This window comes from Lepisosteus oculatus, chromosome 10 (genome assembly GCF_040954835.1).
Source record: "Lepisosteus oculatus isolate fLepOcu1 chromosome 10, fLepOcu1.hap2, whole genome shotgun sequence".
Lineage (NCBI taxonomy): Eukaryota > Metazoa > Chordata > Actinopteri > Semionotiformes > Lepisosteidae > Lepisosteus > Lepisosteus oculatus.
Window position 1 is genome coordinate 15,297,659 of NC_090705.1, and position 24,556 is coordinate 15,322,214.

The following is a 24,556-nucleotide window of genomic DNA, read 5'->3' on the forward strand; positions in this document are numbered from 1 at the left end:
AATGAGCGAGGCTCGCTGTTCAGTCCAGTCCAGTGACGCGGAGGAAAGGTGAACGGAGTAGTAACACCGCAAACGGTTTTCCTTTGTTGAAGGGTTCCTGGATAGAGATGTTGCTGTGTACAGTTTAAAAACGTATATAGTGCGATTCCCTCGAACAAGCGAATGAATGTAAAAATGACAACTCTGGTGAATTGCATACTTGAAATGATCACATGGAATCAGCAAGGGAAGGTAATGCATCACACACTTATTTTTTTACTGTGTTTTTAACTGAAGTTTTATGTATCGATTTAAATGTTGTAAACAAAGATATAAGCTTTATATTACTGTGATCTAACTGTGATCTTATAACAAAACAAAGCCTGTATTTTAAATACCGGAATTTGACAGATGACTGAATTTGATCGATGTTGTGTTTCTCATTTGAGATTTGCAGACGAGTCAAATGTATTGGCTACTGAAACGTAACTGTATATAGGCTCTACAGTATCTATAGGCGTGAAACTGTCAGCCTTAACACCCCAGATAGAAAAAAACTTTTTACTGTCTCTCCATTGCCGTCCTAAGCTCAAATTATTGAATTGAAACTGCTAAGAGGAATAATTGAAGATAAACCGGAAGGGGGAATGCGCACTTCATTTAGTAATATGTTGTCCGCGCTTCACAGAAATGAACGATTCTTGCCAACTCCTGGCCAACACAGAAGAAATGCAGGAACCTAGACCGCGAGATGCTGTCCCCTCCTCAGATGCTCTTCGAGATCCTGCTGCCCCTGCAGAAAATGACGCGTCGAAAGCGAGCTCTCCTGGGCCAGGGACATCTCGGAAAGCCATTCCGGATTTTGGAGAAGCGACAAGGAAGAGCATGAAAAGAAAGTCTAACGCGAAGCCGGATGCAAAGAGGAAGAAGAAGCATTTGCGAAGGACCCCTAGGGTGGGATACACAGTTCAAGAAGGTGACGACATGCTGCTCATTATCTCCAACGTGAACCAGTATGATAGTAAGTGGGTGCCGGCGAAGAGGGCTGCAAAAAAGAAGAAGAAGGTCACCAAGAGAGGCAAGAGCAAGGTCTCTGGCGGTCAGAGGAAAGCGCAGAAATCGACGAGCAAAACAGGTTGCAAGCCCCCTCTTCAAGAGGAGGTTAGTAAGCCTGCTGCCTGCGGCTCAGGGGGGGCTAGTGAGCACTATGACAGATGGGGTCAGACCATGCCGGTGGAAATCCTGGTGAAAATATTTCGGCTGGTGGTCAATCAGAACGGAGCCATACCTTTTCTCTGCAGGTCAGTTTATTTTCTTTTACTCAAAACGAAAAGTATTCAGCAGTTGAAATAGTCTTCACCTGAACTTCTCTATCTATCTATACATACTGTATGTGTGTTTAAATTCTCTGTAAATACCTAGAACATTTATGTACTGAGATTCTATCTTTCTTTACAAAAGAATTACAAATTGTGAGACCAAATTTATTAAACACCCCTGAGTAGTTGAGCTTTGTCACTGGTTTAGTTTCTGTGTTCCTTTAAATGAAACCGCATCCCTTTACCTCAAACATGCAGTTTGATAAGTCATTTGGTGGGCAAATAGATCACACTTATGGATAAGAAAGGGGTTTTTGTTATTGTACTTTTGCATTATAGAATGAAAGTACTTGCTGTTGTTCATTATTATCAATAGGTGTGGTTTAGAAGCAACTTCAAATGCCATGAGCAGTTGGCACTGGAGATGAACTGAAAGCAGAGTTCTGGCAGGAATTAAGCCTGAGCTGTGTGTATAAAATAGGAGACAGATTTTTAGCAAAGTACATCTGAAAGAGACTTAGGTGTCCATTCAAAAATAATTGTAATTTATAGACAGGTTGTCAAGGCAATAAAAAGGAAGACGTATAGTTTAAAGCGTAACATTTGAATTCAGAGAAGTAACAATTGTGAAACATACCAGTTAGACCTAATATAGGATGTAAAGAAAAATTTATTTCTGGTCTGGAATTAGTCTTCCTGGCCAGGTGCTCCTCAAGCTTCAAAAGAATGTGCTGCACTGACTGAAGCTGAATCTTTGTAGTGTTGAACGCGAGGAAAGCTTACAAAGGGGACCAGATAAAAGAATTCAAAATCCTCAAAAGTGTTGATGAAAGTAAACCTAGGGGAACAGTGAAACTTAAACCAAAGGACACAGGCTGAAATGCAGTTCAAACTGCCAGTAGGAGGCACCACTTTCCACAAAGGGAGTCCCAGCCATGGTCTTGGCTTCTTGCAAGAAATGACTGCATTGAGTCTCTGGATCTATTGCCTACTAGGAAGCAAATGCATTTCATAAACGGAATGTCTTCTTGTTGGTTTCCATCCATCCATCCATTTTGTAGTTGCTTCTTCAAATTCAGCGGTGCGGAGGAAACAGAGCCTATCCCATGATGCAACAGGCACAAGGCATTATAGTCCCAGTCCATCACAGGGCACACATGGTCATGCACACACTCGCACAGGGGCCAGTTTTCTCAGAAGCCAGTTAACCAATCCAGTATGTCTTTAGACTGTGGAAGGAAACCCATGTGAATACGGGGAGAAAGTTCTGCATAGACGGCAGCCCATGTCCGGAATTGAACCCAAGGACCCAGCACTGCGAGGCAGCAGTGCTCACTGTGTCATCCTCGTTTGTTACCTTACCTATGTATTCTGTCACGATAAAAAAAACAATATTCTTGCATAATGTAAAATAATAAAATTGGTTTGGTGAAAATTTATCATTGCATTGCATTCTGCATCCTTTGCAGTGACATGTGTATTTCACGTGGTGTGTTCAGTGCTGGTTATGTTGTGTCCTCTCACATTTGTACTATCATGAAGGGTGTCCCAAGTGTGTCAGCTGTGGAACTCTGCAGCTGCTACCCCATTCCTGTGGCAGAGCGCGACAATCAGCCATTGCTGGATTGAACCTGGTAAAACACAGTTACCGAAAACGGAACTGAGGATCAAGAACACTGTAAGATGGCTAGCTGAGAACAGGTTGGTACTGTGGGTCCAATTTAAACTTCCTCATATTCTGAATTTACTGGTCGCCTCCTGTGTTGAAGTCATTAACCTCTAAAAGACATGGGTGACGATTTTGACCTCTTTATTTTTTTCCTCTATTAATATTCACAAGGAAATGCAAGTTCATGCAATTTATTTGCATGATTTTGGATGATCTGTTGGCCAGCGCTTGATTGTGGGATGTGATCTGACAGCAGACTTTCTGTCAGGGTCAAAAACTACTGCTTGCTCGATTAGATGTTAGTAAGCGTTTTTGGAAAATCTCCCTCTTTATCTTATGAGGACCGTCTTGATTTTGTAAAAAAGGAAATGGTGAAAAAAAAATTGTGCAAAAGTGATATTATCATGTTTTTTAAGCCTTGTTTAGAAAAAAAAAAAGTTTAGTCAAATCCAAGTCCTGACCATATACTTTCCTAATGACTTTTTTGTTTCTTAAGGTTTTCTCAACTCAGAGAGTTATCTATTTGCCATTGGAAGCATCATGTGAACTATGTTGTAGAGGTAATTCTGAATTAAATCCTTTTGATGTTCCTAACACCCTGATAAACGAGGCAGGGACGTGGTGATATTTATAGCTTCATTAAAATGACAAAATATAGCTGGAACTGTGATCTGTTAATACTGTTCCTCCACATTTGTGAAAACGGACAATATAAGCATTTTTAAATTTGCAATTGACAGTTATTTTTCTTATATAACCACCCAGTTTGTAACCGCCAGGTTTGTCACGCCTGCAGCTGCACGCAGGCGTGAATGTGGAAGTGTAGGCAGACTCCTCTAACCAGGTCCCCTTCGAGCCACTCATCTTTTACCACCCCAAAGGCAACAGTGCCTCACATTGGAGGTTCAGCACCGATTGGAGGAGAGGCGCATCCCTCACCAACAGCTCTGTATGCCTGTAAGCACCCAGGAGGCCACAAGGCCTCTCTGGGCTCCTTACTCCCACCATCCCCTTGATGACCATCAGCCGGATATGTGCCACTGCCTTTTGGAAAGAAGGTCACACGTAGGCTCGAGGAGTCATCCAGGATCACACCTGCGCTGCTTGAACCATAGAGTTTTGGCTTTCCATTGCAAGGCTGAAGTATGCCTGTAATATATGCTTGTTTAAGAGAAGTAAGTGCAGCTTCACTGGTGTTAAAAAGGCACACAGCACTTAAAAAGTAGGCAGCAGGCTGTGATTACCATTGTAGTGCAAAGTACGCTTGTGGGCTATGGACAGGAATGTTTTTTGTCCGCTGCGGTCTTCAGCTACATTATCGGAAAGCATCTGCGGTTTCACGCCTTCCACCCAGCTTATCAGATGGGTATCTCTAGTGCATTTAAAAGTTCCTGCTTTCCAGCAAAATCAAAAGTTTTGATTTTGTTCTGTTCTGTTCTCCTGTTTCAGGATGTCATGCAGCTTCAAAAAAATAATGTGTACCTTATTAATTTCAATTTGTGGGGAGTAGTGAATATACTTCAGCATTGGTATAGCAATATAAATGTCATTATTCAAGATAACTGCATTGTTACATTCTGCTCCTTAGTTAACAACAGCCTTCACTACGGCCTGTCCTATAGGTTTGAAAAAGCAAGACTCCACCTGTACGGATTATGTTAAAAAAAATAGATCATTGTCTTCCCAACAAATAATTTGTAGAATAATGTGTAGATTATAGAATTTATTTGTGTTGTGTATCCTTCGTCTTTTTGACAACAATTGGTGCAGAATTGAATTCTGTATGTGCTGTGTTAACATGCTGGATGTACAAAGCAATTACATCAGTTAGATGATCCTTGTAAAATTTGTTTGAACTTGAGAAGCTACCTACATTATTTGCAAGTTTTCCCATAGTTTTGGGTTGTTGGTCTTCTCTAGTGGCATGTGACTGTAGTGAAAGCCTCCACTAATTCAAATGTGACTTCTTTTCTAGAAAACCAGCTTTCAGTTGATCGTCTTTTGGATAGACTGTCTGCTGTCGCCTTCTGTTAAATGTTATTCTGACACACTGCAGCATTTGAATGGTTCCAGAGTAACACTGCAAGATGTGCAGAATAAATTATTACCATCTTCTTTAGGATGCCCTGGGGGGATCTGTTTGATGTGGTCATCGGCTGAAATGTTCTTCGCTCTTTTTCCTTTGTCCACAGTCTTTCTCATGGAAGCGCACATGATGTGTAGCGATAAATGAGGATCCTTGCATTTAATTAATTTTTACCTTAGACCTGTGGACATTTCAAAAAAGTAAAAATATTGTAATTGATTGAGAGCTGTTTATGGATGTAGAGTGTGTGGTACAGTAGCACAGGTACTTCCTGAGTTATATAAGGATTAATTCCCCACAGTCTTACTTAATCTGAAATTTACACAAGTCAAAACATCTTATACGGTACATATGCACTTACACCTGTTACCATTATCATTATTATGCAAAATTAAAGTATTATAATACAGTATACTGTACAGAACTGGAGTGTTCTGCCCCCCGGTGATGGACTGCTGGGACTGACCTTTAACCTTTCCCCTTTCCACCCACGCACACTTCTTTCCTCCTCTTCTTCTGTAATTAGAGGGGAGGTAGTTCTCTCTGGTAATTATTAAGGGTAAGAAACGTCTGTGAGCTTGAAACCCAGCTGTCCTGCTACATATGCTCATGAGGCAGTGCACAACTAGACAGAGATTGCACCTACCTTTTTATGTAAATTTATTTATATACGTCGGGTTGTACCTGTAGTTTGTAGATTAATAAAAAGCTACACATTACGCTTCAAAGCTTGTTTTGTTTATTTTTTAGGTAATTTCTCAGTTCTGCTCGCTTCTTACCTCACTGAAGCTGACATACTGTGCAGGAATGTCTGGGGAGGCTTTTCAGAACCTTGGTGCAGGCTGCCCTCTTCTGGAGAGCCTGAATGTACAGTATTCAGAGGTAGGTTTCTTAGTACTGTGTGGTCTTGGGGCAGCCTGCTCATAAAAGCTTGCAGACCAAGTGAGCCCATTTGGTCAGTATTACACATTTGTTTTTGAGAAGCTGTGTCTTCCAGAAAGAATTCATATTATAAGAAAAGGACATGACTTTAACAGAAGTAATATGAGCGGGACCAGTGTATTTCTTCTAGTATGTCATTTTTATCCTACATCCTATGTTGTTAAATGTTGCTGAAAAGCTGGTCAATACTCCTATTTTGCTCATTTTTACTACTGTGATGACCTGCTCGCTGGGGTATCTAAATCCACATTGAACAAACTACAGCAGCCAGAATCCTGACCAGGTTAAGTGCAAGTGATCACGTTACTCCTATCCTGGAGTCCTTGCACTAACTTCCTGTCGGGTTTCGTGTCGATTTTCGTGTCAAGCCTTCAGTTGTCTAATTCTGGTATCCTCTATGTCCCCCAAGCCCGTCTTCACTCTATGGGTGAAACGGCCTAGGCTTGCCCCAAAGCTCTAGAACTCTAACCCTAAAGATAACAAAGAGTCAGTCAACTTCCGTGGGTCTTTCAAAACTAGACTCATAACTTATTTTTTAGAAGGGATTTTATTTAACTGGTTCTGTGTGCCCCTAAGTTTTCCTACTGTATTCCTTCCCCATCTGCTAGTCTCATCTGAATGCGTTTCTTTCTCTTTGTTATTGTTCTGTGAAACACTTTTAGAAACTACTTTTAAAGGTGCTATATGAACATAAAGTTTATTCATTATTATTAATGTTTCCATAAGAGTTAACTTTTTTAAGAGACTGGGTTACTGTTTATGCTTTTTATGAAAAGAGCTGACTTGATAAAATCCTGTTAAACAAATGCGGATATTTATTGGTGTGTGATAATGGCTATTGAAATTTTTACAATAATTATTTTTAGTAATGTAAAAAAAAAATACCCAGAGTACACTGAATACGTTTCGCTAATCTGGGATCCAGTGAAGATGCTGAAGATCCTAATTTCCTTTTGAAGGGAGGTATGTTGCTGTAAGTAAAAGCCAAAAATGAAGATCAGTGTAAATCTTTGATTTAATTTCTTTTGTTTTATCCAGGTTCAAATGGAAGGCTTTGTCAATTTCCTGGAAACATATGGCAGTCGAATTAAAACCCTTCAGGTCACATATGGGTTGAAAAGCGACAAAACACTATCTGCTATTTCAGTAAGTTATAAGAATTAGTCAGATTAAATTGATTGCTATTAAATGTAAAAGTAAATTAGAGTCAGGAAAGCCTGCATAGAGAATGTGCACATTAAAATTTACTGATAGTGTGAGCTCAGCCCCCTAAGTAGGTAGTTGTTAGAGATACTGTTGATTGCACTTCACTGCTGTGAGTTTTTTTGGATATGTCACTAGCTCCTTTGCACAGTAGCATGAGGATGTGTTTACCCACTCTTGGCAAAATTGCTCCAGTTCTTACATTTCTTGAGACAATTTCCTAATTTTTTTTGTCGGATGGAATCTGGGATTACTGAAATGTGTGTTTTTGACCAATACTAGTTTATGGCTACCATGTTTTCCTTTAGGATTCAAAGCATCCCAGAATCATAAGGCTGCTAGTGCCATGGTTGACACTTGGGAAGGTGTTGACTGTTTGCTGTTCTGTTTTGGGCTTTTGCCAGATGTAAAGCTTCACACTGACGGCATTTAAATTAAGAAAACTGACTACAAAACCTTTTGCCACATGTCTACAATATAATTTACTTAAACTAAATTTACTTAATGAGCGATATGAATAATTCTGGAGGGCATCATTTCTATCCCACTGTGTTTGCTGTAGTAGTTAGGTTGCCAATACTGAACTGAACTAGTGTGGTCTTTTCAGAGGGTGTGCCTGAGAAGGCTAGAAGGCATGAGAGCAATAGACCTGGAAGTGTAGGTTTGGTCTTTGCCTACGTTGTGTGAAACAAAGGGTCACTGATGCAGCACTCCCATTTTTGGAAAAATATTTTTTAATAAGTGGGAGTGTTATTTCTTTTCTTCCTTTTCATTCAGATTTGTAAGGAAGAATTAAGAAAGTCTGACATTTTAATATTTATAGTTTACTTGGTCTAATACAGTGGTTCCAATTCCTGGTCCTGGTGACCCACACACATGCTGAATTAAGCAAATGGTGTTTAGTTCTAGTATCCTGTAACAGCAACATTTGATAAATCTGAATGTTGCTTCTCTGAGGTGCCTTATTTAATTTCAGTTACTAGAGTGAAAAACTTGAATATTCTGTCACATTAAATCGATCACCTCTTCAAAGTGGAATTCCATTTAGAGAATCTATATTTCTTGCCAGACATCTGTCTCATACATCAGACCCTGCCTGCTACACAAGGACAGGATACCACATGCTACTGAATTTTATTTCTGCTTGCTGTGTTTATGCACTCTGTGTCAAGGCTTCTTATGTTGATACAGCAGGTTTCGTCACGATAAACTGTTGAGTTCTAAAAGTTTCCAAGATTGAAACCTTCTGAACATATGTGGAATGTGGCCCACAGTGTATTGATGACTCTCTGTTGTGTGATTTGTTTAGAAAGGTTGCTGTCCTGAGCTGAAGCTGCTGGAGATAAATACTAAGCTGGACAGTGGATTCTGTCAGCTTCCAGTTTGCATTCAAGCACTACAAAACGGGTGCCCTAAACTACAGGTAATTTTCTGTGAACAAAATATTCACAGTAGCAGTACTACTTAAAACATGTTTCAAGTTGGATCAGGACTTGTCAAAATGGGCATTAATGTTTAATCTTGAAATATATCAAATGTTGTTTTTTTTTGTCATACATCCTTTTTTGGTGTTTTCTATAGAGTTATAGAATACTCTCTAATGTTTTATTACTGTTGTCTTTGGCTAGGTGTTCCGTATGCTGAATGTCACATTATTGCCCAAAATGGCCCGCAGAGGGGCTTCTTGCACATCTGGCTTTCCCCAGCTGGAGGAGCTCTGTTTGGCGACTTCTTCTGTTTCCTTTGTGAAAGATGAAGACTTAAGGACACTGCTGCATAGTTCCCTTCGTCTGCGAGTCCTGGACATAAGAGGCTGCTGCCGAATCACCCCTACTGGCCTGTCCACACTGCCCTGCAGAGGTAGCTGCCCTGAAGAGAAGAGGCTTAAGATTAAGATTTATTGAAAGGTTAAAATGTTCAACGGAGTTCCACAGAGATCTCTAATTGACTATGTATGCGTCAGGAATGTTTTGCAAAAAAAATCGAATCTCCTCTTTGAGAATGTCATATAGCACAGACGTCCTTATAATGAAGGCTGTGTAAACAACCTAAAAACAAAAGTAAGCAATAGAAATGTTGTGATGTTTTAATAAATGGGCTATGTGAAAGAATTAGAAACTTCTTGTCACAAGGTGATTGATCATAATGACATTTAAACATTGTTACTCCACATCATTATGACTATATACATCTCTTCCGTCTTGCCTGCAGACCTGGAGTGTCTGTACTGGGGACTGTATTACAGCAATGACTGCATGACAGCATCCAAGAAAGGGATTCATCTCCTTACCAAAAAGTGGAACTGCACTCTGAGGGAGCTGGACCTCGCTGGCCAGCCATTTTCCAGTGAAGACCTGGAGATTGCTATGGCAAACCTGGCATTTGGTGAGGGATGTGGTGTACTCAAGTCCTTAAATCTCTGTGGAACCAAGATCAGTGCAAGTGCACTCAGGTAAAGAGCATTTTCTCATGTTGAGGGTGTACAAAGAATCTTTCCAGTCATTGTCATTAACCATCATGGGAACAGTGTATGATAAAATCTGGGATGTCCAGCTTCTTAGCATCCATCAATAAGACATTCAAGGCTAGAGGAACAGCTGCTGCTTTACCAGGAAGAGGAGGCAATAATGTCTTATGCAGCATGTGGTCTATAGGGTGGTTCTAGAAGTTAAATCAGATGTAATGGTGTTGCTGGGGAACAGGAGAAACTGGCATCTGTGTACAAACTTACTACCAAGTAATTTCTCTGCATGAATGTGATTTTCATGGGAGAATAATTGACATCACTTTAGAAAGATATACAGTTATTATGGACAAATACACCCTTATGATATTCATTGCTGACGGTCTATTTTTATTTCCTGTATTCAAATACTCTATGTAAATTTACTTTTTTCCTGAGTCTAACATTGAGTTAGACTGCATCAGCAAAAAAAACCTCACAAGCATTTTTACCTTCGGAGCAAAATATATCTAAGATGTCCAGCATTTCAGGCCATGCTTCTTTTTTAAAATGGTTTCACTCCTGAAGTATATAATGGACAGATCATGCAAGGAAGTGCTCTTTTATGCTTAGAGCATTTACCGCCTATCGGCATAATTCGTAAACTTTGTTTTTGTGTCTTTTAGTCGTCTGCTGAGTTATCTGCATTAATATCTTCAGTACCCTTTGTTTCTATCATTAGCTCTGTTTTGGGGATTTTAATAACCATCCACTAAATTGTAGTTTGACAAGTGTAAGAAATGATGGGCTGAAATGCTGTCTATTTTGCTACATTATTCTTTCAAGACATGATTATAAAGAATAGTCTCACATTCAAAGCAACACTGAGTTTATTCACAAGGGTATATGTTTGTTACTTATTTGAAAATATGAGTTTAATATTCTACTTACTGATGTATCCTTTGAAAAGCTGCTAATCTGGTCTCTGTTTACATATTTTAGACCCGTTCTACTCCAGTGCTCTGAGCTCTCCTATTTGAATCTGTCATCATGCCGTTACCTTCCCCGAGGTCTGAAGAAAGTTTATCGCAGCCAGGCAGACATCCACCAGCTGCTGGACAACCTTTAGTAAAATGCAAAAAAAGCATAAAGGGAAGCACCAAGATTCTAATGGTGCAGTGAGGTTGAACTGTCTGCTGTAATATGTTTAGGGAAATGGTTGGGTGCTCTGAATTTTCAGACCCTTAAAGTGCCACTTAAACATGCTACCACCTGGCAAGATCTGAAGACACTGACAGTAAAATCCAAGCAAAACAAGCTACTCTGAGTTTAAATATCAGTGGCTCTTGATGCCCCCAGCTTCCCTGCTTTGTGATCTCTGTATGTGGCATCCACCTCTTGGACGCTGGTGGCAAGCTGGACTTGAGTAACAGGACTACACTAAAGAGGACCTGCAGTTATGGAAAAGCCTGGGGTTATATTGGAGTAACTATAGGGCAGTCAAACAAGCCTGCTGGAGACCACATAACCTGAATGCCTGTCTAAAAGGGATGACATTCCAGAGGCTTACTACGTACTACATTCTCCTGGAAGACTGTTTGCGAAAAAGATACTTCATTTTGCCAGACCTTAAAAAAGTATTTGCTGTCCACTTCAGAGCATCACCTGCAAGTTCTACTGTATGTCCTGCATTTCAAACTCCCTGTGTTTTTACTAACTTTGTCTTAGTCTTTGGATACCATAACAGTTTTGGTGAAACATGCAGAGAATCAACTTAATGGATGAATAGCTGGTTTCTAGTGCAGGCTGGGGAATGTCCCATGCTGTTTCTGACTTGCTATCTAGAAGTTTTTGCAGAGACCCTATAATAGCCACTGTTAAAGTTGATATAACACAGCTTAAATTGATGAGAGTGAGTGGATGTCATCACACCAGGGTCCAGTAGGTCGCTTTTTCAATAATGTATTTAATACAGTGGCCCTAAATGACTCCTTCCCATATAATAATGGACATGCATTTTATTTTGAGGGAATTAAGCTTATGGTAATAAACATGTTCAGCCCATTTTACTTATTAAGCCATCATATAAGGTCACCATATTAGGTAGTGAAGTGTTTTTCAAATTTATTGATTAAAAAATATGATTGTAGTGAAATATTGTAAAAAGATAACACTTCTCAGTTCAGTGGTTCTTCTCTTGCAGTTTGTGTTTGTATGTATTGGTCACCATTGTTGATTCTCTTTTGTATTTTAGTTCTGTATATTCTAAGATCCTTAACCTGTTGTAGGATTTTCAGAAATATTTCTTATTGAAGTTGTTTGTGTAATTACATGAACACATCTGAAATTGCATTTTGCATTTTCCCCATATTTGGGAATTGTTTACATCCTTTTACATAGCTTGTTACCTGGCCAAATCTTCCATTTGTAAATACAGAAACTTACCAAAACTCTGTTTTTTAAAACACAATCAATGAAACAAATTACAAAAATAAATGTCAGGTTGATTAATATTGTGTTTTATTTTATTCTTCTCAATTTATTGAACTGAAACAGATGTACTGTCAAGCCAGCAAAAACATGAAGCTGGCGACAGCTCAAGTCCTATACATATTTTACATCTACATTAAGAAATAAGAGTAATCTTAGTAGAAGGAAAACTAGAGTGATTAACATTGCTTTGTAGAAGTGAATAGGATTCCAAGTGAAGACATCCATGTAAGATTTAACAAGGATTTTTTTCTTAATATATTTACACAGATGTGTTGCATTTGTAATGTTACGTTCAGATGACTGTTTCCAAAAAGGTACATATCACGGATGCTCTAGTGTTAAAATGATAATGTAAGGGTTCATAATGTATTATCTATTTGGTAGCTGTTCAAATAATGCCTTTCATAGAAACCAAACAAATTTAACCCCCAAAGCAAAATGAAAACTGAAATCCAGGAAGTTGATGAAAAACTGGGCATTGTATGAACTTTTTATGCATGCAAGATTACAAATGATCCTTTTAAACTTATTTGTTCAAACGAAGGAGGCAGAGCCCAGTTTCGGAGTCCTTTACACTTCTCTCCACCAGCTGTAGGTAGGTGAGGTTCTCTTTGGTGTTTGGGTCAAAAAACCCTTTGGTGTCGTCGTCAGGATCTGAGAGGATGCGATTCATCTCCTCGTCAAAGTATCCTCGCTGGTAAGCCACCTCCACGGGCAGACGGTGGCTATTTACTGGATCGATGATGCCCCCGGTGGCGATCTGGGCTTCCAGCAGGCGAATGCCGTGATCCTTCACAATCAGGTCTTTCTTCAGGGCCTGGAACAACGAGATGGTGTCCCCTGTGTAGGGGTCAGTGTAGCCGGTGACTGCCTTTTCAGCGGAGAGAAGTTTAGTTTTCAGTTCTGCTCCCACCAGCCCTTCAGCCACTGCCTGTTCTACAGACATCTTCTTGTTCTTCACCGGGTCGATGACAAATCCAGTGGCAGCCTGGGCCTCCAGCAGGACCAGAGCTGTACCGGGAGTCAGGATCCCCTTTGACCTTGCTTGGTAGATGCTCATCTTCTCTTTTGAGGATTGGATGAATACCCCTGCAATGCTGTTTGTGCCTTGTAAGTATTTCTGCACCGAGCCAATCTTGCTGACCTCATCGACAGTGACTTTTCCTTCTCTCAGTTTTTGGTAGAGTTCCTGATCAATGATTTTGGATATTAACATTTCATCAGCAGTCACGTCCTTCCTGATGCCGTGGAAGCTTGTGGTGACTGTTGTTTCTGCAATGGTTGTTGTTGTTTTTGTGGTTTTTGTTGTCTTCTCTACTATGATGGTCAGCAGGATCTCAGTCAACTGCTGAATTGTTAAGGTTCCAGATTTAAACTGCTGCACCAGTTCTCTTCTTTTTTCCTCACGCAGGTACTCGGAATAGAGGAGCTCCCAGAGAGAGATCGTCTGTCCTTTAAAAGTGCCCACCGCCTTGCTTGTGGTGGTGGACTTTAAAGTTTGCTTTGTTTTCTCATCAACAAAGAAGTATTCTTCTCCTTTTCTCACTATATTGAGCAGACAGAGCCCGGTTTCAGGGTCTTTTACACTTCTCTCCACCAGCTGTAGGTAGGTGAGGTTCTCCCTGGTGTTTGGGTCAAAAAACCCTTTGGTGTCGTCGTCAGGATCCAAGAGGATGCGATTCATCTCCTCGTCAAAGTATCCTCGCTGGTAAGCCACCTCCACGGGCAGACGGTGGCTATTTACTGGATCGATGATGCCCCCGGTGGCGATCTGGGCTTCCAGCAGGCGAATGCCGTGATCCTTCACAATCAGGTCTTTCTTCAGGGCCTGGAACAACGAGATGGTGTCCCCTGTGTAGGGGTCAGTGTAGCCGGTGACTGCCTTTTCAGCGGAGAGAAGTTTAGTTTTCAGTTCTGCTCCCACCAGCCCTTCAGCCACTGCCTGTTCTACAGACATCTTCTTGTTCTTCACCGGGTCGATGACAAATCCAGTGGCAGCCTGGGCCTCCAGCAGGACCAGAGCTGTACCGGGAGTCAGGATCCCCTTTGACCTTGCTTGGTAGATGCTCATCTTCTCTTTTGAGGATTGGATGAATACCCCTGCAATGCTGTTTGTGCCTTGTAAGTATTTCTGCACCGAGCCAATCTTGCTGACCTCATCCACAGTGACTTTTCCTTCTCTCAGTTTTTGGTAGAGTTCCTGATCAATGATTTTGGATATTAACATTTCATCAGCAGTCACGTCCTTCCTGATGCCGTGGAAGATTGTGGTGACTGTTGTTTCTGCAATGGTTGTTGTTGTTTTTGTGGTTTTTGTCGTCTTCTCTACTATGATGGTCAGCAGGATCTCAGTCAACTGCTGAATTGTTAAGGTTCCAGATTTAAACTGCTGCACCAGTTCTCTTCTTTTTTCCTCGCTCAGGTATTCGGAATAGAGGAGCTCCCAGAGAGAGATCGTCTGTCCTTTAAAAGTGCCCACCGCCTTGCTTGTGGTGGTGGACTTTAAAGTTTGCTTTGTTTTCTCATCAACAAAGAAGTATTCTTCTCCTTTTCTCACTATATTGAGCAGACAGAGCCCAGTTTCAGGGTCTTTTACACTTCTCTCCACCAGCTGTAGGTAGGTGAGGTTCTCCCTGGTGTTTGGGTCAAAAAACCCTTTGGTGTCGTCGTCAGGATCCAAGAGGATGCGATTCATCTCCTCGTCAAAGTATCCTCGCTGGTAAGCCACCTCCACGGGCAGACGGTGGCTATTTACTGGATCGATGATGCCCCCGGTGGCGATCTGGGCTTCCAGCAGGCGAATGCCGTGATCCTTCACAATCAGGTCTTTCTTCAGGGCCTGGAACAACGAGATGGTGTCCCCTGTGTAGGGGTCAGTGTAGCCGGTGACTGCCTTTTCAGCGGAGAGAAGTTTAGTTTTCAGTTCTGCTCCCACCAGCCCTTCAGCCACTGCCTGTTCTACAGACATCTTCTTGTTCTTCACCGGGTCGATGACAAATCCAGTGGCAGCCTGGGCCTCCAGCAGGACCAGAGCTGTACCGGGAGTCAGGATCCCCTTTGACCTTGCTTGGTAGATGCTCATCTTCTCTTTTGAGGATTGGATGAATACCCCTGCAATGCTGTTTGTGCCTTGTAAGTATTTCTGCACCGAGCCAATCTTGCTGACCTCATCCACAGTGACTTTTCCTTCTCTCAGTTTTTGGTAGAGTTCCTGATCAATGATTTTGGATATTAACATTTCATCAGCAGTCACGTCCTTCCTGATGCCGTGGAAGCTTGTGGTGACTGTTGTTTCTGCAATGGTTGTTGTTGTTTTTGTGGTTTTTGTTGTCTTCTCTACTATGATGGTCAGCAGGATCTCAGTCAACTGCTGAATTGTTAAGGTTCCAGATTTAAACTGCTGCACCAGTTCTCTTCTTTTTTCCTCACGCAGGTACTCGGAATAGAGGAGCTCCCAGAGAGAGATCGTCTGTCCTTTAAAAGTGCCCACCGCCTTGCTTGTGGTGGTGGACTTTAAAGTTTGCTTTGTTTTCTCATCAACAAAGAAGTATTCTTCTCCTTTTCTCACTATATTGAGCAGACAGAGCCCGGTTTCAGGGTCTTTTACACTTCTCTCCACCAGCTGTAGGTAGGTGAGGTTCTCCCTGGTGTTTGGGTCAAAAAACCCTTTGGTGTCGTCGTCAGGATCCAAGAGGATGCGATTCATCTCCTCGTCAAAGTATCCTCGCTGGTAAGCCACCTCCACGGGCAGACGGTGGCTATTTACTGGATCGATGATGCCCCCGGTGGCGATCTGGGCTTCCAGCAGGCGAATGCCGTGATCCTTCACAATCAGGTCTTTCTTCAGGGCCTGGAACAACGAGATGGTGTCCCCTGTGTAGGGGTCAGTGTAGCCGGTGACTGCCTTTTCAGCGGAGAGAAGTTTAGTTTTCAGTTCTGCTCCCACCAGCCCTTCAGCCACTGCCTGTTCTACAGACATCTTCTTGTTCTTCACCGGATCGATGACAAATCCAGTGGCAGCCTGGGCCTCCAGCAGGACCAGAGCTGTACCGGGAGTCAGGATCCCCTTTGACCTTGCTTGGTAGATGCTCATCTTCTCTTTTGAGGATTGGATGAATACCCCTGCAATGCTGTTTGTGCCTTGTAAGTATTTCTGCACCGAGCCAATCTTGCTGACCTCATCCACAGTGACTTTTCCTTCTCTCAGTTTTTGGTAGAGTTCCTGATCAATGATTTTGGATATTAACATTTCATCAGCAGTCACGTCCTTCCTGATGCCGTGGAAGCTTGTGGTGACTGTTGTTTCTGCAATGGTTGTTGTTGTTTTTGTGGTTTTTGTCGTCTTCTCTACTATGATGGTCAGCAGGATCTCAGTCAACTGCTGAATTGTTAAGGTTCCAGATTTAAACTGCTGCACCAGTTCTCTTCTTTTTTCCTCGCTCAGGTATTCGGAATAGAGGAGCTCCCAGAGAGAGATCGTCTGTCCTTTAAAAGTGCCCACCGCCTTGCTTGTGGTGGTGGACTTTAAAGTTTGCTTTGTTTTCTCATCAACAAAGAAGTATTCTTCTCCTTTTCTCACTATATTGAGCAGACAGAGCCCAGTTTCAGGGTCTTTTACACTTCTCTCCACCAGCTGTAGGTAGGTGAGGTTCTCCCTGGTGTTTGGGTCAAAAAACCCTTTGGTGTCGTCGTCAGGATCCAAGAGGATGCGATTCATCTCCTCGTCAAAGTATCCTCGCTGGTAAGCCACCTCCACGGGCAGACGGTGGCTATTTACTGGATCGATGATGCCCCCGGTGGCGATCTGGGCTTCCAGCAGGCGAATGCCGTGATCCTTCACAATCAGGTCTTTCTTCAGGGCCTGGAACAACGAGATGGTGTCCCCTGTGTAGGGGTCAGTGTAGCCGGTGACTGCCTTTTCAGCGGAGAGAAGTTTAGTTTTTAGTTCTGCTCCCACCAGCCCTTCAGCCACTGCCTGTTCTACAGACATCTTCTTGTTCTTCACCGGGTCGATGACAAATCCAGTGGCAGCCTGGGCCTCCAGCAGGACCAGAGCTGTACCGGGAGTCAGGATCCCCTTTGACCTTGCTTGGTAGATGCTCATCTTCTCTTTTGAGGATTGGATGAATACCCCTGCAATGCTGTTTGAGCCTTGTAAGTATTTCTGCACCGAGCCAATCTTGCTGACCTCATCCACAGTGACTTTTCCTTCTCTCAGTTTTTGGTAGAGTTCCTGATCAATGATTTTGGATATTAACATTTCATCAGCAGTCACGTCCTTCCTGATGCCGTGGAAGCTTGTGGTGACTGTTGTTTCTGCAATGGTTGTTGTTGTTTTTGTGGTTTTTGTCGTCTTCTCTACTATGATGGTCAGCAGGATCTCAGTCAACTGCTGAATTGTTAAGGTTCCAGATTTAAACTGCTGCACCAGTTCTCTTCTTTTTTCCTCGCTCAGGTACTCGGAATAGAGGAGCTCCCAGAGAGAGATCGTCTGTCCTTTAAAAGTGCCCACCGCCTTGCTTGTGGTGGTGGACTTTAAAGTTTGCTTTGTTTTCTCATCAACAAAGAAGTATTCTTCTCCTTTTCTCACTATATTGAGCAGACAGAGCCCGGTTTCAGGGTCTTTTACACTTCTCTCCACCAGCTGTAGGTAGGTGAGGTTCTCCCTGGTGTTTGGGTCAAAAAACCCTTTGGTGTCGTCGTCAGGATCCAAGAGGATGCGATTCATCTCCTCGTCAAAGTATCCTCGCTGGTAAGCCACCTCCACGGGCAGACGGTGGCTATTTACTGGATCGATGATGCCCCCGGTGGCGATCTGGGCTTCCAGCAGGCGAATGCCGTGATCCTTCACAATCAGGTCTTTCTTCAGGGCCTGGAACAACGAGATGGTGTCCCCTGTGTAGGGGTCAGTGTAGCCGGTGACTGCCTTTTCAGCGGAGAGAAGTTTAGTTTTCAGTTCTGCTCCCACCAGCCCTTCAGCCACTGCCTGTTCTACAGACATCTTCTTGTTCTTCACCGGGTCGATGACAAATCCAGTGGCAGCCTGGGCCTCCAGCAGGACCAGAGCTGTACCGGGAGTCAGGATCCCCTTTGACCTTGCTTGGTAGATGCTCATCTTCTCTTTTGAGGATTGGATGAATACCCCTGCAATGCTGTTTGTGCCTTGTAAGTATTTCTGCACCGAGCCAATCTTGCTGACCTCATCCACAGTGACTTTTCCTTCTCTCAGTTTTTGGTAGAGTTCCTGATCAATGATTTTGGATATTAACATTTCATCAGCAGTCACGTCCTTCCTGATGCCGTGGAAGCTTGTGGTGACTGTTGTTTCTGCAATGGTTGTTGTTGTTTTTGTGGTTTTTGTCGTCTTCTCTACTATGATGGTCAGCAGGATCTCAGTCAACTGCTGAATTGTTAAGGTTCCAGATTTAAACTGCTGCACCAGTTCTCTTCTTTTTTCCTCGCTCAGGTATTCGGAATAGAGGAGCTCCCAGAGAGAGATCGTCTGTCCTTTAAAAGTGCCCACCGCCTTGCTTGTGGTGGTGGACTTTAAAGTTTGCTTTGTTTTCTCATCAACAAAGAAGTATTCTTCTCCTTTTCTCACTATATTGAGCAGACAGAGCCCGGTTTCAGGGTCTTTTACACTTCTCTCCACCAGCTGTAGGTAGGTGAGGTTCTCCCTGGTGTTTGGGTCAAAAAACCCTTTGGTGTCGTCGTCAGGATCCAAGAGGATGCGATTCATCTCCTCGTCAAAGTATCCTCGCTGGTAAGCCACCTCCACGGGCAGACGGTGGCTATTTACTGGATCGATGATGCCCCCGGTGGCGATCTGGGCTTCCAGCAGGCGAATGCCGTGATCCTTCACAATCAGGTCTTTCTTCAGGGCCTGGAACAACGAGATGGTGTCCCCTGTGTAGGGGTCAGTGTAGCCGGTGACTGCCTTTTCAGCGGAGAGAAGTTTAGTTTTCAGTTCTGCTCCCACCAGCCCTTCAGCCACTGCCTGTTCTACAGACATCTTCTTGTTCTTCACCGGGTCGATGACAAATCCAGTGGCAGCCTGGGCCTCCAGCAGGACCAGAGCTGTACCGGGAGTCAGGATCCCCTTTGACCTTGCTTGGTAGATGCTCATTTTTTGATTTGTAGATTGAATCTTTACCCCTGCAATGCTGTTAGTGCCTTCCAGATATTTCTGTATTGATTTTATTTTGGTAACTTCATCTGGTTTGACTTCTCCATGAATTAATTTTTCAAACATGTCTTTTGTTATAATATTAGACTCCCACAGTTGACTGGCAGAGACTCTCTTCCTCAAACCTTTAAACATAGTTTTTTCAGTGATTGTCTCTTCTATAATCACTGTTATAATTTCTTTAATTCTTTCTATTGTTAAAGTTCTTGCCTTATACTGGTCAACCAGCTGTTTTCTTTTTTCCTGTGTAATGTATTCAGAACAAAGAATTTCCCACACCGTTAATGTCTTGCCTTTATACTTCCCCGAATTTATATTTACAGTCACTTTTTTTAGTTCATTTTCTGTTTCCTCATCTGTATGGAATGAACTTCCTCTTTCTTGTAGAGGAAGAAGCAGCAAGCCTGTGGCGGAATTCTTTACACATTTTGCTTTCAGCTGAAGGTAGGTAAGATTTTCTTTAGTGTTTGGATCCAAAAAGCCCCTTGTGTCATCACTGGGATCAGATAAAATTGATTTAATTTCTTCATCAAAATATCCTCGTTTGTAGGCAGCTCTGACAGGTATGCGATGGCTGTTAATTGGATCAATAATTCCTCCTGTGGCAATTTGTGCTTCAAGAAGACGGATTCCATGGCCTTTCATAATGTATCCTTTCTTCATGGCTTGAAACAGGGATAGTGTCTCACCCGTGCATGGATCTGTATATCCAGTCACTGCACGTTCAGCTGAGAGTAAGGGTTCGTGAAGCTCTGGACCTACGACTCTTTCTTTCACTGCCTCATCTACAGAAAGATATTTGTTTTTTATTGGATCAATAATAAATCCTGTGGCTGCTTGTGCCTCAAGAAGTACCAGAGCAGTACCAGGCATTAGTAGGCCTTTAGCCTTTGCTTGATAAATACTGATAATTTCTTTAGTAGGTTCTAGGAGAACACCTGCAACACTTCCTGTCCCTTGTAAGTATTGTTTCACAGATTCCTGTTCAGCCACTTCTGTTATAGTCTTCTGACCTAGTTCAAAATCTTTGATAGTTTCTTCATCAATAACACTTGCCTCCCTTAACTGTAAAAGAGAGACCTTTTTTCTCAGTCCTTGCAGTGTCTGTTGAGACATTTTTTTCCTTTCCACTTCTGTAATAGTTGTAGTAATTACAGTGATGATTTCTTGAATGGTAATCCTCTGTGAGCTGTATTTCTCAATCAAATCTTGTCTTTGATCTTCATTAAAGTATCCAGACTGAATCAGCTCCCATAGAGTCACAGTTTGCCCAGAGTAGCTTCCAGTTGAAACATTAACTGTATTCTTCAGAAATTCATCCTTTATTTCTTGATCAGTCCTTGATTGCACTGTAGCTTCCTTTGTTTTGATTTTTTCTGTAATTGGTAGAAGAAGATGGCCTGTTTGGGGATCTTTGATGCACCTCTTTATTATTTGTGCATAGGTTAGGTTTTCTCGTGTGTTGGGGTCAAAAAACCCTTTCGTGTCATCACTGGGGTCTAAAAGTATCTGGTTTATCTCTTCATCAAAATATCCCAGTGAGAAAGCAATATCAAGAGGCAGATGGAGGCTTTTCAAAGGATCAATAATGCCACCAGTGGCAATTTGGGCTTCAAGTAAACGAATGCCATGCTGTTTCAAAATGAGGTCTTTCTGCATTGCTTGAAACAGTGAGATTTTTTTGCCTGTGTAGGGATCAACATAACCACTCACTGCTTTCTCCGCAGACAGAAGCTTCTCATATAGTTCAGGCCCAATGACTTTTTCTCTCACAGCCTCATCCACTGTTAGGCGTCGGTCCTGAAGTGGATCAATTATAAAACCTGTAGCGGCCTGTGCTTCCAAAAGACAAAGAGCTGTGCCTGGTGTCAGAAGACCTTTTTTTTTAGCTTGGTAGATGCTCAATTTTTGATTGGAAGACTGAAGCACTATCCCAGCCACACTGCTACTGCCTTTTAAATATGTTCTTACTGTGTCCATCAGCATAACTTCTTCTTTTGTCAGGTTTCCCTTGATCAATTCATCATATATATTTTTAGTTATTATTTTTGACTCCACAAGATCAACAACCGAGATTTCACCTCTAAGACCTTCAAACGTAAGGTTGCTTTGATGTTTGAGCTCTGTCCTTTCAATGATGGTCAGGATGGTTGTAATTATTTCTTCTATTGTAATTTTCTTGGTCTTGTACAATTTGAAAAGTTCTCTTCGTTTTTCTTCACACAAGTATTCAGAATTGATAAGGTCCCAAACAGTAACAGACTTGCCACTAAATCTGCCATATTTGACAAGTACAGTCTTGGCCAGAAATGTATCTTTTATCTGCTTATCCATGTTGAATCTCTTGCTTTTATCTTTGAGAGGTAAAAGGCAAAGACCTGTGCTGGAGTCAATAATACATCTTTCTTTGAGCTGCATGTACGTGAGGTTCTCCTGGGTGTTGGGGTCAAAGAAACCTTTAGTGTCATCAGTTGGATCACAAAGAATCTGATTCATCTCTTCATCAAAATAGCCCCGTTTGTAAGCTACATGAACAGGAATGCGTAGACTGTTTACAGGATCGATTATGCCTCCGGTTGCAATCTGTGCTTCTAGCAAACGAATTCCATGATCTTTCACAATAAGGTCTTTCTTCATGGCTTGAAAGAGAGAAATTTTGTTACCATTGTAAGGATCCTTATAGCCAGTTACTGCTCTTTCAGCTGAACATAACTTGGCATGAACGTCTGGCCCTATAATCTTGGCTTTTGCAGCTTCATCTACAGAGTACTTGACATTCGCAATTGGATCTATAATAAACCCGCTGGCAGCTTGAGCCTCTAAAAGAATCAGTGCTGTTCCAGGCATGAGTTTTCCTTTTCTTCCAGCTTCATAGATAGTCATTACTTGGCGAGAATCAGAGAGAACAACACCAGCAATGCTTCCTGTCCCATGCAGGTATGTTTTCACCACTTCGTCCTCAGTAACATCTTCAGCTGTCTTTTTGCCTTGCTTCAGTTGGTCAAAAATATTCTCGGTAATAATTTCTGACTCTAGAAGTTGCTGGGCAGTAACTGTTTCCCGAATCCCTTCAAAGACAGCCTTTGACGTTTGCACTGAATATTCAATAGCCTCAGTGACCTTTGTAATAATTGATTTGATAGTAAGGCTGCCCTCCCTATATTTTTGAATTACGTTCTGCCTTTGTTGTTCATCAAAATAGTCCGACATCAACAATTCCCAGATTGAGACTGTCTTTCCCATAAATTTTCCACAATTTAATGTTACTTTCACCTCTTTGAGAGTTGTTTTAATGTTATAGTCAACGAAGCAGTAGCTTTCTGATCCAGTCTGTTTTTGAAGTGGGAGTAGACAAAGCCCTGTGGCCAGGTCAATCATGCAGCGATCCATCAGCTGCAAATAAGTCAGGTTTTCTTTTGTGTTAGGGTCAAAAAAGCCTTTGGTGTCATCACCTGAATCTTTCAGGATGCCATTCATAACTTCATCAAAATAACCTCGCTGATAGGCTACATCAACTGGCAATCGGTGACTGTGTATTGGGTCAATTATGCCACCAGTGGCAATCTGAGCTTCTAGCAGACGAATACCATGGTCTTTAACAATGAGATCCTTTGCCATTGCCTCAAATAAAGAGATTGTTTTCCCTGTATAAGGGTCCTTATAACCATTAACAGCCCTTTCTGCTGAAAGTAATTTTGCATGAAACTGTGGTCCTATAAGTTGGTTTCTTACTGCTTCGTCTACTGTGAATGTTTTGTTCTTCACAGGATCAATCATAAATCCAGTGGCAGCTTGTGCCTCTAGAAGATTCAGTGCTGTTCCTGGCATGAGTATGCCCTCTTTCATGGCTTGATATATGCTCATTTTTCTATTAGATGACAAAACTATTACCCCAGCAATACTTCCTGTGCCCTGGAGATAGCCCTTCACTGTTTCCTCGAGCATGACTTCCTCTACAGTCACTTTACCTTGCTGTAAGTCTTCAAACATCTTTTTATCTATGATTTTAGATGCCAGAAGGTCTGCAGAACTCACCCCTTTTCTCAGGCCTTTAAATGTAATACTAACAGGCAAAAGGAGCAAGCTAGTGTCAGGATCTACCATGCATTTATCTACTAGTTGCTGATATGTAAGATTTTCTTGTGAGTGGGGATCAAAATACACCTTATTCTCATTCAGCTGGTCAGCAAGTATCTCCTTTTCAAAGTATCCAAGTTGACAAGCAGCCTCCAGAGGAATTTTGTGTCCTTCAATGGGATCAATAATGCCCCCTGTTGCTAACTGGGCTTCAATCAGCCTGATTCCATAATCTTTTGGAATGAGGTCTTTTTGTAAGGCTTGGAAGATGGAGATTTTTTGGTTAGTATATGGATCTGTGTAACCAGTTACTCCCCTTTCGGCGGCAAGTAGTTTTTCTTTCATTTCAGGACCCACCAGACCTGCATTCACAGCATCTTGAACAGAAAACCTTTGATTATGTATGGGATCAATGATTCCACCAGTGGCTGCTTGAGCTTCCAGCAGTGCTAAGCTTGTTCCTTGTTTCAGTAGGCGCTTTTTCAGGGCTTGATAAATTGTCATTTTCTCCTTTGACAATTCAAAGAATATCCCAGCCACGCTGCCTGTGCCCGCGAGGGACTGGTGAACCACTGTTGGAGTCATCTTCGGGTATCGTATTGTCTCTTTTTTCGTCTTTAATCTGCGTTTTTGGAAAAAGAGAAATGATGACACTACTCTTCTCAGATAGTGGAAGAATAGCTGCTTCTTTAAAACCACAATACTTCATTCATAGAATAAAAAGTCTTTCTCAAAATATATTTTTTGATAATGCTGCAAATTGTGCTTTCTAAAAAATATTTATTTTTTCAACTTAATAATTGGGTTTCCAACCGTTCACCCTTTAAACATTTTTAATTTGAGCTGTGGGAGGAAACTGGAGCACCTGGAAGAAATCCACATCAACATAGGTAGACCATACAAACTCCACATGTTGTATCCAGGGCACCCAAACTGCGAGGCTGCAATGCTAACCAATGTACCACCGTGTTGCCCACATCTAAATACCTTAATGATTTATCTTGTGATTCATTTACTGTATATGTCATATATATTTGAAATTAATGTTGTACAATAGTGTGGTCATACCATGGGTTTTTATGATGTTTAACATTTATATCCATGTTGGTATTAGCTATTAGCTTGCAAGACTGTAGCTATCGGTCAATTTCTAAGTAAC

General features: G+C 41.9%; 2 protein-coding genes across 3 annotated transcripts in view; one reads left to right on the forward strand and one right to left on the reverse strand.

Annotated features, from left to right (window-relative positions):
- The first annotated feature begins 43 nt into the window (after positions 1-43).
- Positions 44-12,152, forward strand: fbxl6 (F-box and leucine-rich repeat protein 6). The gene is made up of 10 exons (XM_006635925.3): positions 44-231; positions 668-1,280; positions 2,841-2,999; positions 3,464-3,527; positions 5,804-5,935; positions 7,034-7,141; positions 8,508-8,621; positions 8,827-9,058; positions 9,410-9,650; positions 10,644-12,152. The coding sequence occupies exons 1-10, from the start codon at positions 213-215 to the stop codon at positions 10,768-10,770; spliced, it is 1,809 nt and encodes a 602-aa protein (XP_006635988.3). The 5' UTR covers positions 44-212; the 3' UTR covers positions 10,771-12,152.
- The window catches only part of eppk1 (epiplakin 1), a 23,832-nt gene continuing 8,264 nt past the window's right edge, over positions 8,989-24,556 (reverse strand). Inside the window, exons 3-5 of one of the 2 annotated variants that reach the window (XR_011190658.1) lie at positions 10,593-10,764; positions 9,489-9,617; positions 8,989-9,067 (exon numbers count right to left, since the gene is read on the reverse strand). Coding sequence is in view for 1 of the 2 variants with exons in the window: in XM_069194936.1 (XP_069051037.1) it covers positions 12,661-23,982 (11,322 nt within the window). In the remaining variant the exon portion in view is untranslated. Of the gene's footprint in view, positions 9,068-9,488; positions 9,618-10,592; positions 10,765-12,144; positions 24,020-24,556 lie in introns of those variants that run through there. The other variant, XM_069194936.1, reaches the window with a different exon arrangement.